Below are 27,854 nucleotides of genomic sequence, written 5' to 3'. Positions count from 1 at the left end.
ACGATTCACTGAACTGTTTTATGGTCACTATTTATAGGAGTACCTAAACACTAAGCTCATCTACCATCCAAACCAAGTTTTATTAGCGTCTGTCATATAGCAATGCATAAATTGTGTTCAAACTAATTACAATCACTAATTTTCATAAAGGAAAGAACTTTTAATTTCATTCTAAGCATGTTGAAATCCACACTGTAACCCTTCAAGTCTAAAAATAGCATGATTGCCAGTCAGCTAGAAGTTCAGCATGCATCCAGAAGCTCCTATGCTGCACTCACCAGGAATGCCAAGACTTCAACAAAACCACATAGACTGTAACGGTCAAGACAAACTAATCTGTAACACAAGCAGACAATGCACACTCTCTGATCAGCCACTATTGTGATGCCCGGCAGTACCACAGCAGTTCACCTTCCTTCCGTGTTCTCATTACAAACCAAATGTGAAAAAATATTTCAGTTAAGCAGGCATGTCCTCTTCCACATGCCTAAAAAAAAAGCACTTGAACGTGTCTGGGATTTATGACACTTATTAGTGACTCAAGAACGTGAGGGGACATTAACTGTATCTTTAAAGGAAACAGAATTTCATACTGGTTTGCCCACCAAAATCTACAGTTATCTATATAGTCGCAGACCTGAGTAATGAGAACTCCCCCCCACGAGGGGTTTCAATCAGCTATATTCTGTTCATATGAAACAAAACACATTGTGTTTATAGTCCTATTTTTTTTCCTTAGTTTTTTTATTATCAGTTATTTTTTCCAAATGTGAATAAATCTCATTGCTTGACCTTAAGACCACCAGGTATCCCTCCAGCCAGGGCTAAATCTACATTACTGTTCATTACTTGGGAGTCTCAGCTCTATAACCATTCATGATGCTCTTGGTACTACGAGTCATGACTCTTCTCCCACATTTAGTTGTTGGAATAGTTGAGAAAGCATTCTGAAAAAGACAGTAACAATCTGAAAACATATGCCTAGGCCTTTTATCACTCAGAAAAGAAAATTTAAATAGTGTTAGTTGAAAAAATGTCCAAGATGGAATGCCTTTCAAACTTCCACTGGGTGTTAGTGACAAATACTGTTTGCTGAAACACCACTTCACAGAGTCTTAAGTCAGGACACGTACAGAGGAATGAAACAGTTGGTGGCAATCTTGTGAGAAGAGCACAGAATTAAAAACAAGCAAACAAACTGTAAGATTCAACATATTCACCAGTGACCCGGATGAGGGGACAGAGTGCACCCTCAGCAAGTCTGACGATAACACAAAACTGGGAGGAGTGGCTGAAGCACCAGAAGCCTGTGCTGACACTCGGTGAGACCTGGACAGGCTGGAAAGTTGGGTGGAGAGGAACCTGATGAAGTTCAACAAAGGCAAGTGCAGAGTCCTGCACCTTTGGAGGAATAACCCCCTACACCTGTACAAGTTAGGCGCTGACCGCCTGGAAAGCAGCTCTGCAGAGAGCTATGTGCCCTCATGACGAAGAAAGCCAATGGTATCCTCAGGTACACTAAGAGTAGCGTGGCCAGCGGGGCGAGGGAGGTTCTCCTCCCCCTCTACTCTGCCCTAGTGAGGCTGCATCTGGAGTACTGCGTCCAGTTCTGGGCTCCCTGGGTCAAGAAAGACAAGGAACTACTGGAGAGTCCAGAAGAGGGCCATGAAGATGATGAGGGCTCTGGAGCATCTCTCTTATGAGGAAAGGCTGAGACACCCAGGTCTGTTTAGCCTGGAGAAGACTGAGAAGGGATCTTACGAATGTTTAGAAATATCTAAGTGGCAGGCGTCAAGAGGATGTGGCCAGGCTCTTTCCAGTGGTGTCCAGCAATAGGACAAAGGGCACAAATGGGAGTACAAGAAGTTCTACTTGAACGTGAACATGACGAAACATGAGGTGACTGAGCTCAGGCTGCCAGAGGCTGCAAAGTCTCCTTCTCTGCAAATACTCAAAACCGCCTTGGACATGTTCCTGGGCAAGCTGGTCGGGGTCAATCTGCTTTAACAGGGGAGCTGGACTAGACAATCTCCAGAGTTGTCCCTTCCACCCCCTACCACGCTGTGATTTTGGATGCATATTTTGCTTTGGTGAGTTTAGCTGAATACTAGAGCTTCGTCTCTGGAGACACAAAAATAACAAGGAAAGCGCATAATGAAAAAGGGCAGCCTAAAAGGATCAAGGCAAGTGGTCATGAGACAAAGCATTCTTGTTCAACAGCATCAGCTGTAAATGACACTTAGAAGAGGGAGCTTCAGTCTTGTCACAATTGGTAGTGAATTATTTAATAGCTGAAGACAACTGTCAAACTTTTCAGTTTTCTGAGAAGAAAGGAGTCAAAAAGATGATTTACTTTAACAAGCACATGCTCCACCAGTCACTACAATTTGCTGTGGGAAACAGTCACTAAAAGAAATCTCCACCTGTGCATGCTCCAAACCACTTAGAGAAGGACAGGAGTCATGCAAAGCACCCAGAGTTAGACAGGGTTTTAAAATTACACATCTGATTCCCACCTCCCCTCCCACCTCCTTAAAGAAAGCTTTCCATAAGTTTTATAAATGCTTTTTATTTAAGGCAGGGGAAACACAACACCCAACAAACCAAAACCAATGCACACACACACAAGCATTACTAGAACAAGAACTAGAAGATTAAATCTCAAAGAGAAAAATCTGAGAGCAAGTAGAGCAGACAGAACAAAAGGCATATCCCTCCCTCCATTCACTGAGTCCTTGGCAGCCAGGCCCACGCTTCCAGCCAATTCTGCCATTTTCGAAATGGTGGCGGATTCTGCTCGATTAGCCCTCCATCCCTCAGGAGATCTCCTTGTCCCGGATGAGGCCTGGCCACTCGCTCCTGGCCCCTCACCAAAGCCTCACAGCCTCTAGATGAGCCACGGGCATCAGCAGCTTCCTCTGTGACTTTCATATCATCCCACTTTAGCAATTTCTCAGTCTCCGAACCCCTGAATAAGCTCTTAAAAGAAGAGGCAACTTCCTCCTCCACAAAAGAGATCCACCTATCCTTGTCTTGAAAGGAAGAAATGAGCCACAATGTATTTTGTTCACTACGATTTATTTTGGCACTTTTCAGACAATTTTTCTTGTAGATAACATAAACTGTGGCTCAGGTTGTACATAACAAATTGTGTCTCATTTAACCCAGCATCCTTGTCAGGTGCAGACAAATCAGAAGCAGTTTAGAACCACATGGCACAGTAGCTAGAAAAATATCTCGTTAGGAGGCAGATGTTACTTTCATAGTGAAAGAATGGGAGGTCCATTACGAGATGTATTAAAAAGGCAAAACCACACAGGCATAACAAGAAATAATGCCAGGAATATAGCTCAAAAACATACCGGCTAGAACCAACAGAAGCAATCACAGGATTCGGCTTTTAATGCAAAACACTTTATGACTCTCAGAATCTTCTGCGGAAGCATACAATCCTGACTGCAAAACACATCTATCTATTGGTTGTAATACCCGTGGTATACACTATACGCTACATCAGAAGCCAGGTAAGCTGACGTTAAAAATCTCCCTTTAAAAGTTTACACCACTTGTCACAGATCTCCATCTGGACGTCGAGCTGTTGACCACTACTCTCCAGCTGTGATCATCCAACCAATTCCTTGTCCACCCATCAAATCCATATCTCTCCAATTTAGAGAGAAGAATGTTATTAGGGACCATGGCAAAGACTTTACAGAAGTCCAGAGATTACATCTATTGCTTTTTCCATGTCCACTGATGTGGTCACCTTTGTCATAGAAAACTGCTATGTTGGTCAGACAGGACTTGCCCCTGCTGAAGCCACGCTGGCTGTCTCAAACCACCTCCCTGCCCTCCATGTGCTTTAGCAGAGCTTTTTCTAACAGGTCGCTAGTTCCCAGGGTCATATTTCTACCCTTTTTAAAAATGGAGACAATGTTACCCTTCTTCCTGTCACCAGGGACTTCTCCTGATTGTCATGACTTTTCAGATATCATGGACAGTGGCTTGGCAACCACATCAGCCAGTTTCCTCAGGACTCTGGGATGCATCTCGTCAGGTCCCATAGACTTATCATAGACTCACAGAATCGTTTGTCTTGGAAGGGACCTTAAAGATCATCTAGTTCCACCCTCCTGCCATGGGCAGGAACATCACACGACATCAGGCGGCCTGAGACCAATCCAACCTGGCAGGCACAGGCCTCCCTGGGCAACCTGGGCCAGGTCCTCACCACTCTCACAGTGAAGAAATTCTTCCTAATGTCTAGCCTAAATCTGCACCTCTCCAGTTTATATCCCTACACTGTGACGGACTTTATCTCCCTGGTCCCCTTCTTGTTGTTCATTGACCCAGGAGGGGTGAGGAGAGTGGTTGTCAGTGAAGACTGAGACAAAAAAAGTTGTTGAGTACCTCAGCCTTCTCCTCGTCTGTTGATACAAGGTCATCATTTTCATTCATCAGCTTTCGTTAACCTTCCTTTCTGGCTGACAGACCCGTCGAAGCCCTTCTTGTTAGTCTTTGCTTCCCTTGCCAAGTTCTGCTCCAGCTGCACCTTGGCCTTCCTGACCCCTGCACGCAGACAGTTACTCTGTCATAACCATAATGTTCAACTTGCTGAGACTATCTGCCAACACCTAAATTATGCAAAAAAGAAGGTATTGATGAAAAGCCAGCAAATCATAAGGATGTATCAGATATGTTTGAGTTAGTAGAACTTTATCCAAGCAACAGGAAATATTTATTAAGTATTTTGGTAACAGTAAATACACTAATTAAATATGCAGGTGGACATTAAATTATAAAAATCGCAACCAGTCAATGAGAAAACCAAGTTACCTAGAAAAAAATAATTAAGAAAGGCTTAAAAGCATCAGATGGAGTTGAATTAAATTGAGTAAAGCACAATTTTGGCTGTAAACAATCAACCATGCAAATCTGTAACGGAAGCCAACTATTAGGTAGCATTAGAGCAGAAAAGGATCTGTGGAAAGCAGACAGAATATGCTTTTTACTCCACTTAGTATTATAAATACCTGAATCTGTCTGGAAAAGCACATCTCCAAATTGCACAGAACAACTGAAAGAAGTCCAAAAGCAGCTGCACATGTAAAGGGATTCAAACTACAGAAAATTTAATCTAAATTTAGGCAAATTTCTAGGACAACCTAAGCACAAGCATAGTTAAGCACCCATACAGATAGACTAACGAGACTGAAAACTCTTTGTCAATTCTTTTTTATTATTATTATTTTTAAACGATCTCAAACTGCCTTTGATTAGAGATCCAGATAAATTCTTGAATCCCTCCAGCCTCCTTTTCCAGAACTCTATTATCACACTTTGTTTCCTAAATAAACATTTTTAGAAATGAGAGAAAAGGAATCTGCCTAAAAATACAATCCAGTATGTAGATGAAAAGACATCTTTATTTAAAGTATTTATAATTTACTTCATATTAATATATATAATATTAATATAATTTATTAAGAGCTCGGATGCAATAAAGAGAAAAAACAGCTGTGGGAGCCGGTCAAGATGCTGACAATCTGGCAAGACAAACTCAAGAATAAGAACAAGAAAGACATTCACGAGAATGTTATTGTGTCATAACATATTTTAGCACTACTCAGATTTCTTTTAGATGTTTCCAACCTGGGAAGGTTATCTTCGCCGCAAAGATTTCACATTTTCACAACTCTAAGCTCATCTAGAAAGAAGGTTTTTACTTGCTTCATTTAAATGATCACCTTTACACTAGTAGGTGGTCACAGACTTTCTGCGCCCTGTGTTTTAGACAGCTTTGTGTCCCAGTGGTATATCTGGGAATAGGACAGCCAGATGCCTGAAATCATTCCTAGGTCATCAAGGAAGTCCATAAATTCTCTCTTGCCATTTAGAAACATTTCCTATGGAGCTGTAATTCTATTTATGGAACCCCTGGAAATCAGATTTCATTGTATTGATGTAGTTCAAGTAGCACGGAGATCTGAAGTTTCATGAATGATATAATATCTTTCATTACTGCAGCCAAATAATCTCAAAAATAGCCTATGACATTTAAAGGGTAAAGTTGCTACTCTCCTTTCAGAAATTAAGTCACTCCCTCCCCAAGCTTTAGCTGGAAAGCATGATGCAAAAATGATTTTTTAAAACTCACGAACTATATTCAAAGAAAAAAGTAATGACTACCGAAGGCCATGCGGTAGCTAATTAAGCCAGAGGAACTTCTCTCAACTCACCAGTCCCATTGTACTCGCCTTTTTTTTCTTAGCTTTTGCTATGCTGAACTATGTCAGACTACAAAATGACAGCAAACACCTGAGGATTTCTGGAGGATTATTGCTGTTGTTGTTACAGGAGGCTTTTGGTTTGGTTTTGGGGTGGGGTTTTTTCGTTGAGATTGTTTTTGGTTTGGGTCTTTCTGGGGAGGCGGTTTTGTTTGTTTGCCGAGAGCGTTGTGGGGGTTTTTTTTTACAACTAAGACACTCTAGCAAAGAAGATTATCTCAAACTGATCTTTTAAAAGAAGCCTAAAGGAAAGGAGATTCTGGTGCACACTCTGATACCATCATGTATTTGGGAGAGCAGTTAAATTGCTTCAAAAAGAACAATAGGATCATTAAATTTGTTTTGAAGTAGCTGGCTCTCTAACTAATACAGTTCACAACTTACTGCCACAAAAGCACAGAAGAGACATGCAACACCTTCTCTCCTGCCTGAAGCCAAAAGGGCTTTCCTCTGCCCATACCTAGGTCAGAGGCTGACCTGCAGAAAATGACAGATATAGGAATACAGAAGACCACTGAGGACGAAACAGGCAAATATTACCGTTCCAAATTCAAGAAAAATTAATGTGTCGCTCATGAACTGGTGTGCACAGAAAGACACAGGAGTTCAAAAAAGTTCAAGGCACTACACAGTGTTCTACAGAAAGACAGGAGAGGCAAGCAGTAGGTAGAAGGGAAACAGTAAAGAGTTGGATAGGTTCACAGAATGGAAATGGAAGGTCCAGCTGGTGAAGTGGAACATGAGTGTACAACAGGACGGCTAAGTTCTGCCTGATGGACAAAGAAAGTCCACAAGAGATGGGTGAAGGTTTTGAAAGCGTTACAGAATCAGCCTTGGGATTGTCTCTTCTCCACTCGGCATACGATTTTCACAACATGCAAAGAAAATTATCTTGAAGAAAGGCAAATTTATGCCCAAGATGATTGAACCAGTTGGCAAATTTCAAATGCACAAGCATAGCACCATCTACTTTTCACTGAGAAACTGAAGGAAAAAAAAGAAGAAAGTAACCACACAAAAGCCCATCATGCACTTCCATTTTTAGGGAAAAAAAGAGAACCAGAAAGGGATTGAACTGTAGATGAACAACCAAGCCAACTAATACTAGAAGCAAAACCTGGTCGTTGGAAATCTATGTGTCTTAAGGTATCACTTTAAAATTAAAAAGTTAAAAAGCAAAATCAAACATGCAATAAAATAAACTAGTATGGCCTCAGACAGAGCAAACAGGCACACAAATACTGTGTCTAGAAAATTATTTGTACAAAAGCAAGTTGGAGTTGTTTCAAAGCTGGCAGTCTTAAGCATCTTAACAGGTTTTCTTAGGGGAAAACAGCCAGGTGCTTGTTTTCCAAAAAAGAAGCTCCCTCTACTCAGGTAACACCCCACTACAGACATGACCCAGTAGTGCATCCTTACCACAAAGCAAGCTAATGGCCTCCTGGGCTGTGTGAGGCTAAGTTTCACCAGCAAGCCAAGGGAGGTGATCTGTCCCCTCTGCTAAGCACTGGTGAGACCACACCTGGGAATGCTGAGATTTCCAGTACAAGGGAGATGTGGACATACCAGACAGAGTCCAACAAATGGCCACTAATATAAGGGACTGGAGCATTCTTCTTACAAGGAAAGGCTAAGAAAGCCAAGACTCTTCAGCCTGGAGAAGAGAAAGCTCAGGGAGATCTCAATGTATGCAAATATCTGAAGGGAAGGGTACAAAACAGCATAGAGCCAGGCTCTTTTTCAGTGGTGCCCAGTGGCAGGATCAGAGACAATGGGCACAAACTGAAACACAGGAGGTGGTGTCCAAACAGCAGGAAACTTTTTTTACTGTAAGGGTGACTGAGCAATGGTGGAGGTTCCTTGGGGACTTTGTAGAGTTTCCCTCCTTGAAGATACTCAAAAACTGCCTGTACATGGACCTGTACATACATGCTCAGGTGGACCTGCTTGATCAGAGAGGTTGGACCAAATGTCCTCAATTCTCTTAATCCACAAAGATTTTTTCAGCTTTTTACAATCAATAAAACAGACTCATTCAAGTAAGCATCTGAAAACTTGGACTTGCTCCTGTATGAGTCAATCCTAGAACCCCAAGTCCAAAACTTTGCTTTTAGAAAATAAGAGGCTAGTAGAACAGACAAAGCAACCAGTTGCTTGAGGGGAAGGTTCACTGCTGAGCCTTTAATGAGAACTGTCTGGCTTATGTTGAGGCTACCACCCATTTTCTCCCTCTATCTCCTCAGAACTCTTGGCATCTAACGCATCCAGCAACCAGCACCCATCTGACGGGAGTCCCACTCTGGAATCCTTCAGGCTTCCTCTAAACAACAAGTAGTCAGAACTTCTCTGGCAAAGCTTTTTCTTTTTCCATTTGCAAAACATTCCCTTTGACAGAGAATCCTTAACTGACCACACTGACAGTTCAAGGATTGTCTGCTGATGTCACCCAATGACAAAACCTGATTACTCAAAGATAAGAGACCAAATTGTCAGTAGAGTAATAAATACACAAAGTCCATATTTCTAACACTAATTATTCTGTATGAGTTGTTTGGTCTCCTCTTTCCCATCCCGTCTTCACTCAGCTGCCAAATGAACCACAAGTTGCAAAAGTTACCCATTAATCACTACCTACTACAATTTTTAAGCACACCTGCACACAGGGACAGGAACACTGCAAGAATTTTCGCTGCCAAGGACAGCAAAGGAAAGTGACCTATGCAGGTTGGTCCAGTATCTGTTCAGTGACTTAATCAGTCATTTCAAACATGTCATGACTGTTAAAGTCCGGTAACCTGGAAACTGAGGCAGTGTATCCAGAGCAAACCAGACACAGCCACAACATTCCTGCATGTCTGCAGATGGGGAAGGAGATAATTAAGACACAGAAGCTACCACTGATTGCTCACATATTTTCACTCTTACTATGAGAAAACAAGGAAAGAAAATCAAATATGTGATTATGCAACGCTGCAGAAATACACGACAGATAATCAGATAACGGCCTCATTTCACAACTAGCACAAGTAAACAGCAGGTCATTACCACTCCGATAAAAGGTATTTCAAACAACTGACTCCCAGTACTGCTCTGAAGAAAGAACCTCCAAGAAATATCTCAAATACTAGATGTTCTTACATCTAGTTAACACCTATAGCAGAAAATTCAAAAGATTAAGAATGATTTTACTTCTTCACTGATTCTGACAAGAATACAAAAGAAGGTGACGCTTGTGGGGAGTGGGTGTATTGGCCAACACGTGCATTATGTCTACCACTCCCCATTTCACCAGTTTTAGAAAGCATCACTTGCCTCATAACCCAATGCATTATTATTAACTGCTAAAATATATGGAGCTTACTACTTCCAGCAAAAGGATCTCCTCTACCACCAGAAGCAGACAGGGACTACATCTAGAATTCTCTTCTAGAACAGAACAAACTATTTCAGTTGGAAGGGACCTACAATGATCATCTAGTTCAACTGCCTGACTGCAGCCCAGAAGGGCTGACCAAAAGGTAAAAAGCAAGTTATTAAGAGGCATATGGACAGTGCCTCTTAAACACTGACAGGCCTGGGTCATCAATCACCTCTCTAGGAAACTTGTTCAGTGTTCAACAACCCCTTCAGTAAAGAAACGCTTCCCAATGTCCACAGTCTGAACCTCCCCTGATGCAGCTTTGAACCATTCCCATGCATCCTACCACTGGATAACAAGAAAAAGAGCTCAGCTCCTCTCTCCCCACCACCCTTCCCCTCAGGAAGGTGTAGAGAGGAACGAGGTCACCCCTCAGCCTCCTTTTCTCCAAACTAGATAATCCCAAAGTCCTCAGCCGCTTCTCACAGGACATGCCTTCCAGCCCCTCAGAACTTCTGATTTGTATTTTAGATGACTGATGTCGTACTTTGTACCTCAGTCCTTATGAGGATAGCTTTGAGGAAATCATTTTGTAGTCTTGAAACTTGCACTTCTACACTGCAAAGGGAATACCTTAACAGGACCACAAGTGGTGTCCCCAGGGCTCAGTGCTGGGTCTAGTTCTGTTCAATATCTTTATCCATGATCTAGATGAAGGGATTGAGCGCACCCTTAGAAAGTTCACGGATGACACTAAACTGGGAGGAAACATTGAGCTGCTTGAGGACAGGGAGGCTCTGCAGAGGGATCTGGGCAGGCTGGATTGATGGGCTGAGACCAATGAGGTTCAACAAGGGCAAGTGCAGAGTCCTGCACGTGGGGTACAACCCCAAGTAGCACTACAGTCTTGGGGAAGAGTGGCTGGAAAGTGCCTGGCAGAGAAGGACCTCGGGGTGTGGGTTGACAGCGGCTGAACATGAGCCAGCAGTGGCCCAGGTGGCCGAGAAGGCCAATGGCATCTTGGCTTGTGTCACAGACAGGGGAGGCAGCAGGAGCAGGGAAGGAATTCTGCCCCCAGACGCAGCACTGGTGGGGTTGAACCTCAAATCCTGGGCTCAGTTTCGGGCCCCTCACTGCAAGAGAGACATTGAGGGGCTGGAATGCATTCAGAAAAGGAGAACGGAGATGGTGAAGGGGCTGGAGAACAAGTCCTACAGGAGGCAGCTGAGGGAACTGGGGTTGTTTAGCTTGAAGGAGGCTAAGGGGAGACCTTATCACTGTCTACAACTGCCTGAAAGGAGGGTGTAGCAAGGTGAGTGTTGGTCTCCGTTCCCAAGTGACAGGTGATAGGACGAGAGGGAATGGCCTTAAGTTGTGCCGGGGGAGGTTCAGATTAGATATCAGGAAAAATTTCTTCACTGAAAGGGTGGTGAAACACTGGAACGGGCTGCCCAGGGAGGTAGTTGAGTCACCATCCCCAGAGATATTTAAAAGCCTGGTAGATGAGGTGCTGAGGGATATGGCTTAGTAGTGGACAGGTACAGTTGAACTCAATGGTCTCAAAGGTCTTTTCCAACCCAGCAATTCCACGATCTTTGAAAAATGCCCTCAGTAATATGAATACGAAAGCATAGCTGGCACAACAAACTGAACTCAGTCTGGTAGTAGGTGCCTTTGGCTGTTTACTTAGATTCTTCTGCTGCTTATACAGCTTGTGTCACACACAACTGCTCAAACATGAAGTGTGGAAAAACGCCAGAGAAACTAACCAGTTCCAAAGCCACTTATCAAACCAATATCATAGCATCATAGCATAGATAGGGTTGGAAGGGACCTTAAAGATCATCTAATTCCAACCCCCCTGCCATGGGCAGGGACATCCCACTGGATCAGCCTGCCCAAGGCCCATCCCACCTGGCCTTGAACACTCCCAGGGATGGGGCATCCACAACCTCCCTGGGCAACCAGGTGAGTGCCTCACCACCCTCACAGTGAAGAAATTCTTCCGAATGTCTAGTCTAAATCTGCCCCTCTCCAGTTTATACCTGTCCCTCCGGTCCTGTCACAGAATCATAGAATCACCAGGTTGGAAAGGACCCACTGGATCATCGAGTCCAACCGTTCCTAACATTCCCTTAAACCATGTCCCTAAGCACTTCATCAACCCGCTCCTTAAGCACCTCCAGGGAAGGTGACTCAACCCCCTCCCTGGGCAGCCTCTGTCAGTGCCCGACGACTCTGTCCCTACAAGCCTTTACGAATAGCCCCTCTCCAGCTTTCTTGTAGCCACTTCAGGTACTGGAAGGTCACTATAAGGTCTCCTCTGAGCCTTCTCTTCTCCAGGCTGAACAACCCCAACTCTCTCAGCCTGTCCTCCCTAGGGAAGGTGCTCCAGCCCTCTGATCATCTTTGTAGCCTCCTCTGGACCCATTCCAAAAGCTCCATATCCTTCTTACGTTGAGGATTCCTGAACTGGACACAGGATTCCAGAGGAGGTCTCACAAAAGAGGAACAGAGGGGCAGAATCACTTCCCTCGCACTGCTGGCCACGCTGCTTTGGATGCAGCCCAGGACACGGTTGGTTCCTGAGCTGTGAGTGCACATTGCCAGCTCATGTAAAGCGTCTCATCAACCAGCACCCCCAAGTCCTTCTCTGCAGGGCTGCTCTCAATCACATCATCCCTCATCATGTACTGCAAACGGGGATGGTCTCAACCCAGGTGCAGGACCTTACACTTGGCCTTGTTGAACCCTGTGAAGTTCTCAGAGGCCCGCTTCTCCAGTCTGTCCTCTGGATGTCATCCTGTCCTTCCGCTGTGGCAACTACACCACTCAGCTTGGTGTTATCAATATCAGAATATCAGAATAAAGCTTTAATTCAACCCACTTTTCAAAAGACATCTATGGACCAAGTTTTGCTTTCACACCCTTTTGAAAAGCTTTAGAAAGCCTTAGCTACTTCACACTGGAGATACCCTGCCTGGATATGGATGTTGTTACTTCAGACATTTGTATTAAACACAGCAAAATTGTTACTCTGCTCTCCAGCAGCTGGGAATGATGAAGAAGCTTCTGACTGCAGCTCTGATAGCAGCTGGGTAGCAAGGCCCTTCCATTCTTCTGGAAAGCAAAATCTCCCTCAGGCTCAGCAACATAACACAACACATCATGTTCACAAAGACCAACTCTAATTTTGTTACTATACAAAGCGGTAAGGTGTTAATGTAGCCACAACTCTTAAGAAACTGCAATCACACTGCCTACGTGAGTTTCTGAAACAAACCTTCCAGTGAAACTATTGCAGTCAAAACAACTGAAAAACAATGCCCCCAAGAGCAGAGCTTTACATTAATGACCTCTGCCTGCCCCTTGTGGAATGTGACTACGGCACTTACTGGTCAGCTTTCCAGAACGTCATGGTCACGTAGAGAAAGAGCCAGAGGAGCCTGGACTCTCTTTCACTACAACTGGAGACAAAGCATGAATATTGCTGATTAATCCATCTTGATTTTCTTTTGATTTATTAAAATCATTTACCAATTTTCAGCTGGCATCTGTATACCTGACACGGGGAAATGGCAGAATCTTACTAGTTCACACTACACACATGCCACCTCATTCCTATCTCACGAGTTTCCTTTAAAACATTCAATAGATCGTGAGCTGCTTTGAAAAGGAAAAATTCTCTACAGAGGCAATAATACCAATCACAAAAAAATTAGCACTTGATATCAAAGCCAGAAGACAGTGATCAGACACATGAATAACACCACAGCATACATTAAACATGGTATCACAAATAGAAACCATGGTGAAGGAAGCAGAAGAGGTACATCTGAAGAACCCAAAACCCCTGGGACTTACTAGGGAGTTTCCAGGATACGGAATTTAAAACAGACACTCCTAGAAAGGGCAGAATACCAAGAAAAAGAAAGGCGGTTACGTGACCTTTGTTTAAAAATATGCATTACTTGTGTGCATTGTGCATTTCCATGTGATATGATCTATTATAAAACAGATTATTCACTCCAAGTACTCATACACCGAAATACCCAGCTCCTCCTTTTGCAAGCCAACTGAATTCACAGTTCCCGTTGTGTCTGTGATCAGCAATGTCTGTGAGAGCTGTTTAGCACTTGGCTAAACTAAGTATATTTTTATTTCATCCCCAGTTTTACAGATTAGCACCATGCTACATTGTCCAAGGTGGCATTTTCCTACCACAGTAAACCAATTTCAGTACCATATAGCTAAAATTTCCCAGAAAACAGAACAACAAAAGCTCCACTAACACTTCAGTCAGATTTAAGACAGTCATTTACATCTTTTTTTTATTTACTCACTTCTCTTTCAACATAATCAAGTGAAACTTTTAAACAGCAAAGTTTGAACTGTACTATCAGTAAACACTATGCCAACCGATAAACAAGGAAATAGGACCTTGGGAACACAGCCCTCTTGAAAGTTTCAGGCAACTCATCCATACTGAAGAGAGTATAAGTAAATCGCTTATGCATCTTCCTAAGCCATAGGAGAAAATAATAGATTTCCTGTTTGAATATTGGAAACACATCTTTCTTCAAACATCATCGAAAAGTGACTTGAAAGTAAAATCATACTTAAGTATCAAATACTCCCTCTCATATTTATTACTCATCCTAGCTTCCGCCTTCTTCTACTGACAAAGACACAAGAGTTGTATATTTTCTCTTGGCATAGCTTTTGTTTTGTGTGGTTTGCTCCATCCCCTTTTTATTATCTCTTACAAAAAAGGATAGGAAGACAGACCTCTACTACTTGTTGCCTGATCTCCTCCTGTCAAAGTAATTGTCTCAATTGCAATTGTTTCATTTCTCTTTAAATTGAAATGAGCATAAAAGATTTAAGTTAAGAATGCTAAATCTGTGCCATTTCCTTGAAATTTGACAAAGCTGTGCATTACTTCTCACTCCCATCCTAGGAGAAGGAGCCAAACCTCTCACTGCCACTCGGGAAAGACACGGACAAGGGAAAACTTTGAATGCTTCAGAGGGACCTGTATGACCAGGGCTGAACGAGGCACCACAGAGGGGGCCAGAGGACCTGAGATAATCACTTTATTAATGCTTCACCAGGCACCACAGCAACCTAAAGCCCAACAAACAATCACAATAATTACAAAAGCAAAGAGGAAACTGAACTGGCTGCAGAGCTGCGGGAAACGTGGTCTCACATATTCAAGACCAGTGGAGGCGAAGCTTGGCTTGATGCAGGACTGAACTGCGGAGAAGAGCGGGAAAGAGAAAAGACAAGGAAAGAAGTAAAAGCGAAAGTAGGAAGATGACAGGAAAGGTCTGATTATCCCACCTCCCTTGGAGCCCGTGAAGCCTTTATCTGTCAATGCAAACCCCCAAGGGCAGCAGGGTGACTCGCTGCCATATGCCTGTCTGTCTTTTATATCCTTCCGGCTTCCGAGGCTCTACCCTGGGCAGGGACTGACAAGGGACTCTATGCACGCAGTGTTCACTGTTATGGAACATTCTCCGCAGTGCATGCTCTCTTGTTGCTCTGGGCAGGGGGCACCTGGAACGAGTCAGTGGTCCCACGCATGCTCGGTCTCCACTTTGTGCTGCCTGGAGCTTGCCTGTGCCCTCAGCCGCTCAGCGCCTCTGCTCTCCACCGAGTCCCTGCAGAGGGGCACTGTGCGTGCATCTGCATCCTCCACTCATCAGGAGCTGTGTCGGGAGACACCGAACCCTGCAGCATTGTTCCAGGCACCCGGTGCTTTCAAGCGGTTCCCCACCACCCCGCTCAGCAACCAACAATTGGCTGGGACAGCTGCAGCAGTGACAGAAGTCCCAGCCAGAGCAGGCTCTGACACTGTGCAATTATTGGGTGGGGGAAAATAAAGGCTAAAAAAAGCTCTTGTAGTAAGTCCCAATCGGACCCGAAAATTAAGCTGCACGAAGTCACCTCAAAGAAATGTTAAGCTGTAACACACATTGAAGCAAGACACGGAAAGGAAATGGCTAGCATGCTTAGGACAGCTGGGGCCATCCAGGATCATGTTCATATTAAGGAAGACTTGGATTTCACAGCGCAACCTGCTCCCATTGATCCTGCTTTGAACAGCTGGGGGTTGAACTTGGAAACACTTCCCTCCTCATCTCTTCTATGATTCTGTGACCTCCTCTTTGGCTTCTAGTAAAGGTATCTGATCTGCAAAACTAATCAGCTTTAAAAGTCATACAAAATGTATTAAAATGTTTGAGACACTGGATTTTAAACTGAAGAAGTTCGTGGTCTTTAATTATCAATGCTTCTTATTTAAGTCCACCTTCCCTTAAAGGAAACAAAACCAGATTTTTGTGGGTCACCATCTTTTACTTCTTCAAACATGTTTTACCTCCAACACAGACATGTAGATCTGCAGATCTGCACTTGCAGATCTGCAGGCAAAACTGGATTGCAAAATTTACAGCCAGCAGTTCCACTAAGGACAATGAAATGATAGTTTGCCAAGCTTGTCATAATTAATCAAGTGAAATTTGTCTCATATACAAGATATTTCACCAAAGAATAACTAACTATGCAGAAGCATGCACTTAGAGATGAGAGTTGGCTATAACATACAGAACCCTTGCACGTAATTTCTCTATCACAAACATCACTGGTTCAATTCACTTAATGCCATGCAAGCAGAATTTTTAATCAGCTCTTATTAGCAGCAGTCTTTGCCAGGAGCTGAAGAACACCAGTTTTCACTGAACTCTTCTAGGTACAATTTATTCTGCCACTTCACTTTGCAGGGAGCCTGATTTATCTGACATCAATAGTTTGTTGAGGTAATAAACCATGCAGCAATGATACCATGACTCAGAGCTCATTTGCTAGCAGTCAAGTTGCTTGGCAGCACGACAGGCAGGAGAACGTGCCTTGAAGAAGTACCTCTAGATGCTACAGCTTTGAGATTAACAAATACACAGCCCAGAAAACACAACTTTATCAATTTTCTTTTGCCTGATTGTGTTCAGCCTCAATTTCAGAACCAAGATTTTTAAAAAATATAGATCTACACAAGCCAAAAAGCAACAACAGCCACTCAGTCCCAACAGATAACCAACACATCCAAGCATTTTATACTGCTTCTTTCCAAGAAAATGCTGTCCTCTATGTGCTTACAGAAACCAAGTACACAGTGAAAAAACTGCCTATCAATTTAAAGCTTAAGGAAGTAAGAGGTAAACATCAACACTTAAGGTACAGATATTTCATAAAACAGAAATCCAGAAATTTTTTCACCTGAGTTCTCAAGTGCAATGATGAAGGTTTTATATGCCAACAACATTGTTCAAATGCCTGTCCTTCTGGGAACGCTGTTCTTTGAATAATGTCAAACAAGTGAAAAACAAAATAAAATAGAAGAAGGAGGTAGAGAATTTAAAAAACAGACTCATTTAGATTCTTGTTCCTAGAAATACAAAGTACAGAACCAGAATTTTTTCTAGTTTTGTACCAAAGCAACTGAATGGCTATAGCACTTCAAAAATGCCTTATTCTGCACTGTTGTTTATTATGCCTTATTCTGCACTGTCGTCTGCGCCTCTGCTTAAGTGCCAGCCTTCACAAAGATACGGACACTACATGGTTACTGTCCTTCCTCCTTTCTCCCTATGTATACATGGTGGAGGAACAAAAATTAAAGAATTTAATCCTTATTTCAAAATAAGGCAAAATTGACAGGCACTAAAGGTAAGAAAATTCCAATTCTATTTTCGGTTTACTGCTGTAGTTACAAAAATTAATATCAATAAAGGCCTTTCAATTTGAATATTAAAAGAAGGATAATAGCAAACGACTTTTCAAACTTATACCCTTTATTGTTTTAAGGAATGCATTGAGTTCTATCCAAACACAGCCAAGAGAGTTACAGGAACTCATCAAAGTGGATGAACTTGTAGTAGTTATTTAAAACAAACAGTTCCAAAAGAAATTTATACAGATTAATAGGAAATCCCCTCACAGCTGTTTATTTCAACAAGCGCTCACTTCAAGCCATTGAAGACAGCCATCTACAAGGCTATTTTAATAATGGTCAAATCTTCAGCATGCAGAGAATCACTACCTGGTGCCAGTGTTTCCGTTCACACTCTTCATAAGCCAAAGGTCTGATCTCTAGGTGTGCATCAGAAAAATCAAGGATGTAACAACTTATGAAGATAAATAAGTCAATAAAACACACTCAAAGAGAAAAAAAACCCAAAACCTCCAGCACTATTAATCTCTATCCCCAAGCTCCACAAAGGTAAAAGGGAGATAGGGGATTTTGTTGGTGGTGGTTTGGTTTTTAAATTGGTTAGGTCAGTTTTAAACTGTATGGGGTTTCGATGAGCAATTTGATGTAGAAGTGATGCAAAGAGCATGTGGGACGCAATTATTGAACTTCAAAAAACTACAGGATATGCCCCATACAAGTCCTATCCCCACCCATTACCAAGGTAGCACCACCAAGAGACAAACTGAGTCATGCAGAGCTGTTGTCTGCAAGGCTAACTGCAGTTAAGACATTCTCAAGTACATCATCTGATTTAATCACATAAAGAAGCAGCTCTGAAGTTAAGGACCAAATTAACAGCCATGAAAAATTTTAATGAAAATGTAAAGGCTATTTCAGATCAACAAGCTTCATTTACCTGTGCTAGTTCTATAATTTAACCCTGGTTTTACCTTTTTAATATATGTGTGAATACATTTTTGAAGAAAAACATTGATGTTCACCTCTGCAAAAAAACAAGAGAAGTCTTTGCCTTTACACAAGCAAAAATCCAAAGATTTTATCTAAAACCATCAGGCAGTCAGACTATAGGCTTTGCTATTAAACAAAAAGAACTAACCAATTAAACAAGAACGGTAAAGCATCCTTCTGAATAGAGCCATCCTAGTATTTATGATAGCAGAAGAGTTTTCATCTAAAGGAAAACAGTAATCTTGCTTTCAGTACCATGTAACACTCGAGAACAGAACACTGCTAGAACAGAAGTTCTCTGCACTTTTATCTCCAATACAAATACTTCACTGTCTTGTAGAACCCAATATCAGTACTTGATTTCATTCCTCCAAGTCATAGCTATGGCTCTTCATGTGAGATTCAGTATTTCAGAATCATACCTAAAACCTGGCTACTAAAACAGGACAAAATTCTGCAATTTTACAACCATTTTGGGAAATCTGAAGAACTGGCAATCTTTTTTGTATATTGAAGATTTGCATCAGCCATTTTAGCTACAACAATGCTCATGCCAGGACAGGTACACGTAATGACCATCTACCCTTTATTAGAGGGAAATCAACAAGCACAAAACCTTTTCTTTGGGAAAAAGTTACCACTTCAAAATGAAAAGCTTTTTAGTTGAATGACTATTGAAATATGCTCCTAAAAACACAGCCATTCATTAGCCTTTGTGTTTACTTCTAATAAGGGAGGGTAAGAGTTCTGTGCATACTGTAGAAAGTATACTGTTTAATATGTATTTGATTCTCATCTATAAGAAAATTACTTTTTAATTGCTTTTTAATCAAATACAAACTTTATACAATTTTAACTGGGGTTTTTTTGCATTAAGCATAGATTTGATAAGATGACAAAAATTGCTTGCAGTGACAGAACAGCACTTGTTTTTTCAGTCTGTTACTGAAGGCTACAGAACCAGAACATTTCATCTTCCTCCATTTTGCACTTATCCTTGGTTGAATAATAAGAACATACTTAATATTTTTCAGCTTTCAATTAGTTTCTTAACTTCAAATAAGAATTTTATTTTTTGCTAACTGTAGAAGCAGAAATGAAGAAAACTTCTATTTGCATATGCAGAACAGTTCACAGATTCTAACACTTCAGGTTCTGAATCCAGGCATTCTCAGCACTATGCCCACTGTTCTTTGGCAGCTACCTATGTACCAGACATTTTTATTCAAGTTACATAAATTATGCATTTGTAACCAACCAAGAAGTTCTACCAAAAGCTTACAGTTGTCTGGTTGTCCTCACACCTTTGAAGAACTGTAACTATATTGGCAGACTTCCAGTCCTAGATCTGCCAAAAATTATTATTGGAAATCGATGGCATTTCTTAGTCAAACCCTTAATTTTTGTTATACTGTTATTTCAGTCTGCTGATTTGATGATTGCTAAAATTTTTGATGTTGCTTCCTTTATCCACAGCAAGTACGCTCCCCACAGACTAAGACACTTGCGATCAAATCAAAGCAAACAGAAATAAAAAAACAAACAAACAAAAAAACCCCACAACACCCAAACTTACAATTACTTTGATCGAGGGCCTGTGGAGATGGCAGAAGTTCAAAAAAACAGCCTAACTCCCATTTTCAAAAACCAATCCAGCCCAAGAATGCTGTCACTTTCAAAGATGCTTATGAAAACCTAGCCAACAACTCAAAGGATGCACGAGTAGATTGCTTGATCCATTTTTGTATTTCACTGAAATCATAAGTTTTAGCAATAGCTAACAATTTTCACAGCAATCTAAGTTGTAGGCTAACTAGCAGTTAAACTTGCCTATCAAAAAGTCCCGACATTCAGCATTATTAAACAGCTAACTGACAAATTAAATGCCTCAATTAACATGCTGAGTGATCTAGTTCACTCAGATGAACAAGACTTAGAAATCCCAGAATAAGAGACAAATAAATTCAAACCACCAAGTCTTCTCTGCACCTCCTTTGCCAAATCACCCACTACTTGTTAAAGCCACAGAACAAGGAGTGAACAAAAAGTGGAGTAAGGAATTGCTTTGTCCCGGTTCTGCTTAGGAGGAGCAAGGAAACTTAACAACGACTAACATTCCCAAATCCCAAGGAAAGGTGACCAGGAAGCACCTCCACAACGGCCAGGCCAGTTACAACCAAAGTTTGTTTACTCGAGTTCAAACGTCTCTTTACAGTACCATGTTCAAACAGCTCATAACATATATGAGCACAGGTACAGTACAAAGATTTGTACAGGCATCAAAATAAACCAGAAACACAGAATGGTTGAGGTTGGGAGAGACCTTCAGAGGTCATCTGGTCCAACACTTCTGCTCAAGCAGGAACAGTCAGCTGCCCCGAACCATGTCCAGATGCTTCTGAATATTGCTAAGGAGAGAGCCTCCACAACCTCTCTCACAGTAACAAAGTGCTCCTGCTGTTCAGAAGGCACCTTCTGTTGCAGATTATGCCCACTGCCTGTGGTCCTGCGACTGGGCACCAAGTGTCTGGCTCCCTCCCTCCAAGTATTTACATACATTGATAAGATCCTCCTGAGCCTTCTCTTCTCCTGGCTGAGAAGTCCCAGGTCTCTCAGCCTATTCTCATAGGAGAGATGTTCCAGTTCCTTCACCGTCTTAATGGCCCTTGTGGCTCACACACATCAGCTCATTATCCAATTACTGCTTTAGTCATCCCAGGTCTTTGGGTCCTTCATTAATTTACTTTTCATAACTTAAATAGCCAGAAAACAGTTAAGTGATTTTTTTGTTTCTTTTCTAAAGCCAGATATAACCTACGTCTTGGTAGTTCAACTCCAGACTTCTGAAACAAGAAAAGTATCATTCTGCAACCTTACGCATAAAACAGAACATACCGGCCATGAATAGCAAGTCTATCAGTTAATTTTACATTAGCACATTACAAAATTTACAGTTTAACAGGAATGATTTTAAGTAAACAAATTTATTTTCTGCACTGACACAGCTGGGACTTTTATACCTTGTCAGTGAAGTCACAAGAAAGCTAGCGACTTCGCAGAAGCAACTGTGAGCCTTATAATCAACTTTCCATTCCCCACAGGCTGAGGGATGTTATTTACCAACCATAAAATGAACAATCAGGTCAAAAGAGAAAAAGTTACCTGGAAACCTTAAAACGTTATCATGAAATCACCTGTGTGAGCACTGCTGACATAGCCAACAATAGCCAAATGCTTTAAGGAAAAACCTTGTGGTATTTGTGGTTTTGCTTTTTAAGATTAGTAGCAGTTTCACAGCTAGAGAAGAAACTGAAGAATTTCTAAGCCAAGAAAAAAAAAATACATTACCACACCGGTTGCTTTATGTAAATTCACTGGAATCGAGAAGTTGTTTAAACAACACATTTTTCAGTTTCGCAATTAACTGAGCCACAAATCAAAATGTTACAGCTTTCAAACCACCAACTAGTGTTACCATTCCATCTTTCATTTAAAGTACCATCATTAGAATAAGATGTAAGTATAAAAATAATTGATCAATTTCAGCTAAATCCAAGCCTCTGGTAACACATTTCTGCTAATTAACTTTATTCTAAAAGTTGCAAAAATATAAAGGCAAGGGTTTTTTACTTTCTTCTACCCAACCCAGGGGTTTTGCCTTTTTCTTTCTTGTTTTTCCCCCTTCTCCCTTTTCTGTTGTTCAAGTAATGCTTTCGTATCTTTAACACACAAGACCAACCTAGAAGCAACAGCTGGATGAGGTTCAGTTCCCTCATGAAAATCACAAAGATAAGAACTTTGCAGAGCAGAGATTTTTTAGGAGCCAATGAAAGTACATTAAGAAAGCAACAAAGTTTTAGAGGAGTATCAGAATCAGACTTGAAAGTCAGCTTCAGAGAACAGACAAGTTTATCGAAGATGTTTCCTAGCTTCAGACCGTAAGAAAAAACGGTATACCCAGAGCACAGCAGCTGAACTCATAAGCAGTTTAAGAACTTCAGTTGACTCTTACTTGTTTAAGGAATTTTCACAAGGATAGAGAGACTGAGGAATTATGCTAGAGGATGAGGGGAGCAGGAAAGAGAGGGGTAATGGTATACCCAATCCATACACTCAAGAAGTCTGCAGTACACCAAGCATGACAGGGAAAAGAACAGGAAAACTTCATTCAGTGAATGAATTTAGATAAGCAGACAAAAATATTTTGTATTGGAAAAGCATTTGTGTATTGCATAAAAATCACATGAATCCACATCTACATCATGTATAAATACTTCGTGTTTCATAGTCTCCAAGTTTAAGAAGCTTATGAACAACGCAGGTAACCTCTAACCAGGACTGCCAGCCAATCAGTCCCTCTGTGACCTGCAAAGTAAATTCCCAAACTTGGGCTGTGCAGGTATGCATACATACGCTGGCATTAGCTGTATAGACAGACAGATAGGCAGATAAACCCACACGCACCAGTAAAACATTGATGGGGCCCTTCTCCAGCCCCCAGGCCAGGTGGTGCCAGCTGCATCCTACATACAGCACTTAACCGTAAATCCCCCCCAGGCTCCATGAGACACGGTTTTAGCTGGAAGACAAACATTTAGGTGGGGAGGGGAGTCATTCATCTAAGTTTCTCTTCAGTTTGTCAAACAGAAACCTATAAGCGGCAGAAAAGTAAGAGTACCTGATGCATTCCTTCAGTAAAAGGTACAGGCACATAGGGACACCAAGAGACATCACCACTCCTGGGATACTGTGGCAACAGAAGGAGAAAACTTTGTACAGTCTTGTCTGTATCACCTGCTAGGCACGGCTCCTGGACCTTTCATACAGCATCCAAATGTTCTCCACAACTTCAAGTACCAAATTACTTTATTCATTATATTTTATTTTTTCCACTACACAAAGAGCTTTCTGGTTTTATCCAACCATGTGTTAACTCATACTGTGATAGAGCAACGTAAGCCCGGTAGTCAACCAGGCAGAGTTTTACCCTCCTACCTGCACAGTAACTAAGAGTAACAGAAAACATACGTATACAGTTGTGTATAGCACAGCAAACATTTCCACAGACCAGGCCACACAGTTGTGAAACCAGCTGGTATTAGTTGGGAGGATCAGGAACTAGCGAGTTCCCTTGCTTCAATGCAGGATCATTAAATATGCACATTCCTACCTCCCTCTCCTTAGTACAGAGGTAATCCACGCAATATTTTCTTTTACAAGTAACCTATGTTATATGTCACCCTGAACACCAAAGTATTCCTGCCTGGTAACTCTCTTCGAAATTTTTAACCACATTAATAATATCTTTTAAAATAATAAGCTATGTTAAGTTACATTGTTATAGGTCTAAAGAGAAATTGAGATGAACAAATTGCTTTAAAACTGCTTCTAATCAAATAAACCATTTCAATATAGGCCAGCCATCCAACCAACCAAAGTTCTCTCACATCTGCCGCAATTTGAATACATCAGCCTTTTTAGAAAATCTTGGAAATAAGAACCCAATATGGCATATTTCAAAAAAGCAATAAAACTATATTCAGTAAAGGGGCACAAGAGCAGGGTGCTCTAAGAGGCAGGGTCACGAACTACAGCCATCCTAGAATTGCACTTTCTGTGAAAATCAGTTTTCCTCTTTGGTTCTTTTAACAGGATCTTTCCCAGCAGCCACACATACTTAGGAACCTATTCAAGCAAGGACTTGCTATTTTACTGGATATTTATGCAGAAATTAACACAGTGGGAACCTAATTTGGTTCCGATCTTTAGACCTGTGGAATAGTAAAACATATGCACATAGTAATAAAATAAATGTCTTTCCTGCTTTTAAGGATGATTGAAAGAGCAGAACGTTCCATTCCATACGAATTCAGATACTGCTAATCCAATCATGCATCAAAACAAACCTAAAATAACGTCCTACGTATGTAATTTTATGATAATACCCATTCTAAGACAGCATTCATAAGAAAACAAGCAAAAAAAAAAAAGGAAAGGACAAACAGCACCTAAAAAAAGTCTCACACAAATTCTGTTTCCTTCAGACATCTTCCTTATTAAACATCTTAGCAAATTACACTGAGTTAACTCATTTGTGAGACACCTAGAATTATTTATGATTAAGTAATGACCAAAAAAATCAGAATGCTGAGAACACAAAAGAAGTATCTGTGGAATATTACCAATTTTAACAAGCTTTAGGTATCCCAAAAAGCTGGCAAAAAATACTCAAACAGTCCATTTTCTCTCCTGGAAATAAAGCCACGGTTAGCAGAATTCAAATACTGAAATATTACGATACAACCAGAAGTACAGCATATATGCACAGTTACAAAAAAAATTTAAACAGCATTCTTGTAAAAGCCAAAAAAAATATTTTAGAATGGAAACTTACTTGTGCATATTTTCCACTCCTATTATGATCATGATATAGTAGGAAATTCCACTTTGTATAACAAAATGTAAGGCATACCTAGGGAAAAAAAAATAGTAAGTCCTCGTGGCATTTTCATTAATTACAAACGGCATGCATTTATTTAGTTAATGTGATATTAAATAGTTTTGTCAAATTTCAACTCCATCACTGCCTCCAAAAAAACCTTTTATTCTATTTAGGTTCTGTGCAGCCATCCCTTCTGCTGAGAGCTCTGCCCTTCAGCACAACACAGACAGCAATAAGGAACAAAACCTACAACCTTAGCTAGAATTCTCCAGCTCATAAACAAGAATAAGCTAAACACTGATAATCCTTAAAATACAAAGAATATAGAATCATAGAATCACTAGGTTGGAAGGGACCCACTGGATCATCAAGTCCAACCATATGTCTTCATAATACTTCCACTTGGCATTATTTCACATGTAAATAACTTGAATATTTTGTTGTTTAATTTCCAAACTCATCTTTTTACTTGTTTGCAATAGGTTTCTTGGGTAAGGCCAACAATATCTTCATTTCCACAATACAAGTATATAAGTAGCATTTATGGATAAGCATTGAGAGCAGCCCTGCAGAGAAGGACTTGGGGTCCTGGTTAATGAGAAGCTCAACACGAGCTGGCAGTGTGCGCTCGCAGCCCAGAAACCAACTGTGTCCTGGACTGCATCCAAAGCAGCGTGGCCAGCAGGGAGGGAGGGGATTCTGCCCCTCTGCTCCTCTCTTGTGAGACCTCATCTGGAGTTCTGTGTTCAGTTCTGGAATCCTCAACATAAGAAGGATATGGAGCTGTTGGAATGGGTCCAGAGGAGGCTACAAAGATGATCCAAGGGCTGGAGCACTTTCCCTAGGAGGACAGGCTGAGAGAGTTGGGGTTGTTCAGCCAGGAGAAGAGAAGGCTCCGAGGAGACCTTATAGTGACCTTCCAGTACCTGAAGGGGCTACAGGAAAGCTGGAGAGGGGCTATTCGTAAAGGCTTGTGGGGACAGGACATGGCGCAGTGGCTATAAACTGGAGAGGGGCAGATATAGACTAGACATTAGGAGGACTTTCTTCACTATAAGGGTGGTGAGGCCCTGGCCCAGGTTGCCCAGGGAAGCTGTGGCTGCCCCATCCCTGGAGGTGTTCAAGGCCAGGTAGGATGGGCCTTGGGCAGCCCCTGATCCAGTGGGAGGTGTCCCTGCCCAGGGCAGGGGTGTTGGAATTAGATGATCTTCAAGGTCCCTTCCAACGCAAACTATGCTATGATTCTATGATTTCCTAGTCAATAGAAACGGTGACTGTTCAGCCATCCTGTTTGCCCCAGGTCCTCAATAACTGATAAAAGGACTGTGGTGATGATGGTCTTAAAAACAAATAGAAACACACACACACACAAACAACCCACAGATTTATTTCACAAAGCTGGTCTAAACTCTTCTTTGTTTTTCATGAGTTACACCACAGCTACTACACCGCTGCTGGTTTGGGGGGGGCTGTTTTGCCTTTTAAAGAAGATATAATTCAGTAAACTCGCGGAGCATTGGTGACAAACCTTCAGCAGTGACTAGGGAAAAGTAAGTCAGTCCTCTCTTGCTCTGGCACTTTAAGTGGCTCAGTAACATACTTAATTGTGCTTCGGTGACACACTGGTCTAGTTTGGGAATCTTTCCCATAAAAAGCAGTTTCTGTTTTGTCGTGGTGTTTTCTTTCAGCTTATCATTAGCAGTTTCCTAATTTCACTCCTCATCTATTCATAAGGAGATGTCTTCAAAGACTTTGGACAAGAAAACCAGTTGTATCCAGCTAAAATCCAACAAAGTCTACACATGATGAATTGAGGGAAAAACCAATTCATTTGGATATTAACTGACCTTGAAAAATCCTGACTTTTTATGGAAAACCTAATCTGCAAACACTCTCATGTTTTACCTGCTAGCTAGTCTCATTTAAGATATGACTACCTAAAGTTCAAATGCACATTTAATACAAGAAACTGCTAACTAAAAAACACTCACTTTTTCTATCAGCCATGAATGAGCAACATAGCATAGCAAAAACAAGCAGCAGTGAAATGACAAAAATTCAAGTTTAAGAGGTTTGCTTCTTAAATAGAGGAAAAGACATAATAAGATATCAAAGTATGGAAAATTTGGGTTGATACAGAGTACCATATCATGATTACAGACTCTGAAAGCACTTCTCTTCCAGAGGTGTTAACAGTAGCACTAGGACTCATCTTTCATTCAAAAATTAAACACAATGCATTTAAACACATCTACTGAAGTAGTAAATTTTAGCTATGTACAAACGGTATTCCCAGGCTGCATGAAACCAAACCCTCAAAAAACCACGCTTGTATAAATACATACTTAAGCAACGGTAAAAAGAGTTGGCACAAATGCAACAGAAGTATCATCTTCTCAAAGAACAGGTACTTTTAACATCTCAACTTGTGTTCTTACTTTTGGCATTTTTAAAAAGCCTTCAGAGCCTTTAGTTCCACAATTGTAAGAAAAAAAGCTTTCAGTAAAATAGACATTAATTGCTGAAATAATTGCTTTCAATATGATTCAAAGCAAACTAGAATAATCTGGATTTCTATGATGGCATAAAATGTCTGATTCCTTTTCCAGGACCTATCGCCAATAAGAGGCTTCCACAAATCTTTATTTATGTCTATTGGGGCTGGACGTTTTTCCTTTGTAAAAAGTCTCCCTTCCCCAAATTTCAGACATGAATATATTGTTAACACTTTTTCATTACAAGCTACAATTAATGATTTCTGTATCTATTGCTTCGGAAACAGAATGTGCTTCTAAAGCTTACACAGCTCACTCACAAAACCCACACACAGTAGCACATATCTCCTGTATCATCCTCCTCCTCATTTGGTGCTAAGACTCGAAGCCTCTGACATCAGGTCTTCGTGTCAAAGCAGAATACCATGTCTAAAAGTTTAAGGAATGTATGTTAGTTATGGAATTATATATACACAAATAACTTGCACATGTAAATCCAAAGAATAAACCAACATTTTTTCTTTTCCTAATTTTAAAAGTAATACAC

The 27,854-nt window shown here is 41.2% G+C and overlaps 1 protein-coding gene across 2 annotated transcripts in view; it reads right to left on the bottom strand.

Moving 5' to 3' along the window:
* The window catches only part of MBOAT2 (membrane bound O-acyltransferase domain containing 2), a 100,567-nt gene that overhangs the window by 53,140 nt on the left and 19,573 nt on the right, over positions 1-27,854 (bottom strand). For both annotated transcript variants that reach the window (XM_054061210.1, XM_054061208.1), the window contains exon 3: positions 24,765-24,842. In XM_054061210.1, the coding sequence (XP_053917185.1) occupies positions 24,765-24,796 (32 nt within the window). In that variant the 5' untranslated portion in view covers positions 24,797-24,842. The remainder of the gene's footprint in view (positions 1-24,764; positions 24,843-27,854) is intronic.

This window comes from Cuculus canorus, chromosome 3 (assembly GCF_017976375.1).
Source record: "Cuculus canorus isolate bCucCan1 chromosome 3, bCucCan1.pri, whole genome shotgun sequence".
In the NCBI taxonomy this organism is placed as follows: domain Eukaryota; kingdom Metazoa; phylum Chordata; class Aves; order Cuculiformes; family Cuculidae; genus Cuculus; species Cuculus canorus.
Note: the sequence above shows the minus strand (reverse complement) of the source record. Positions and strands in the feature narration are given on the sequence as shown.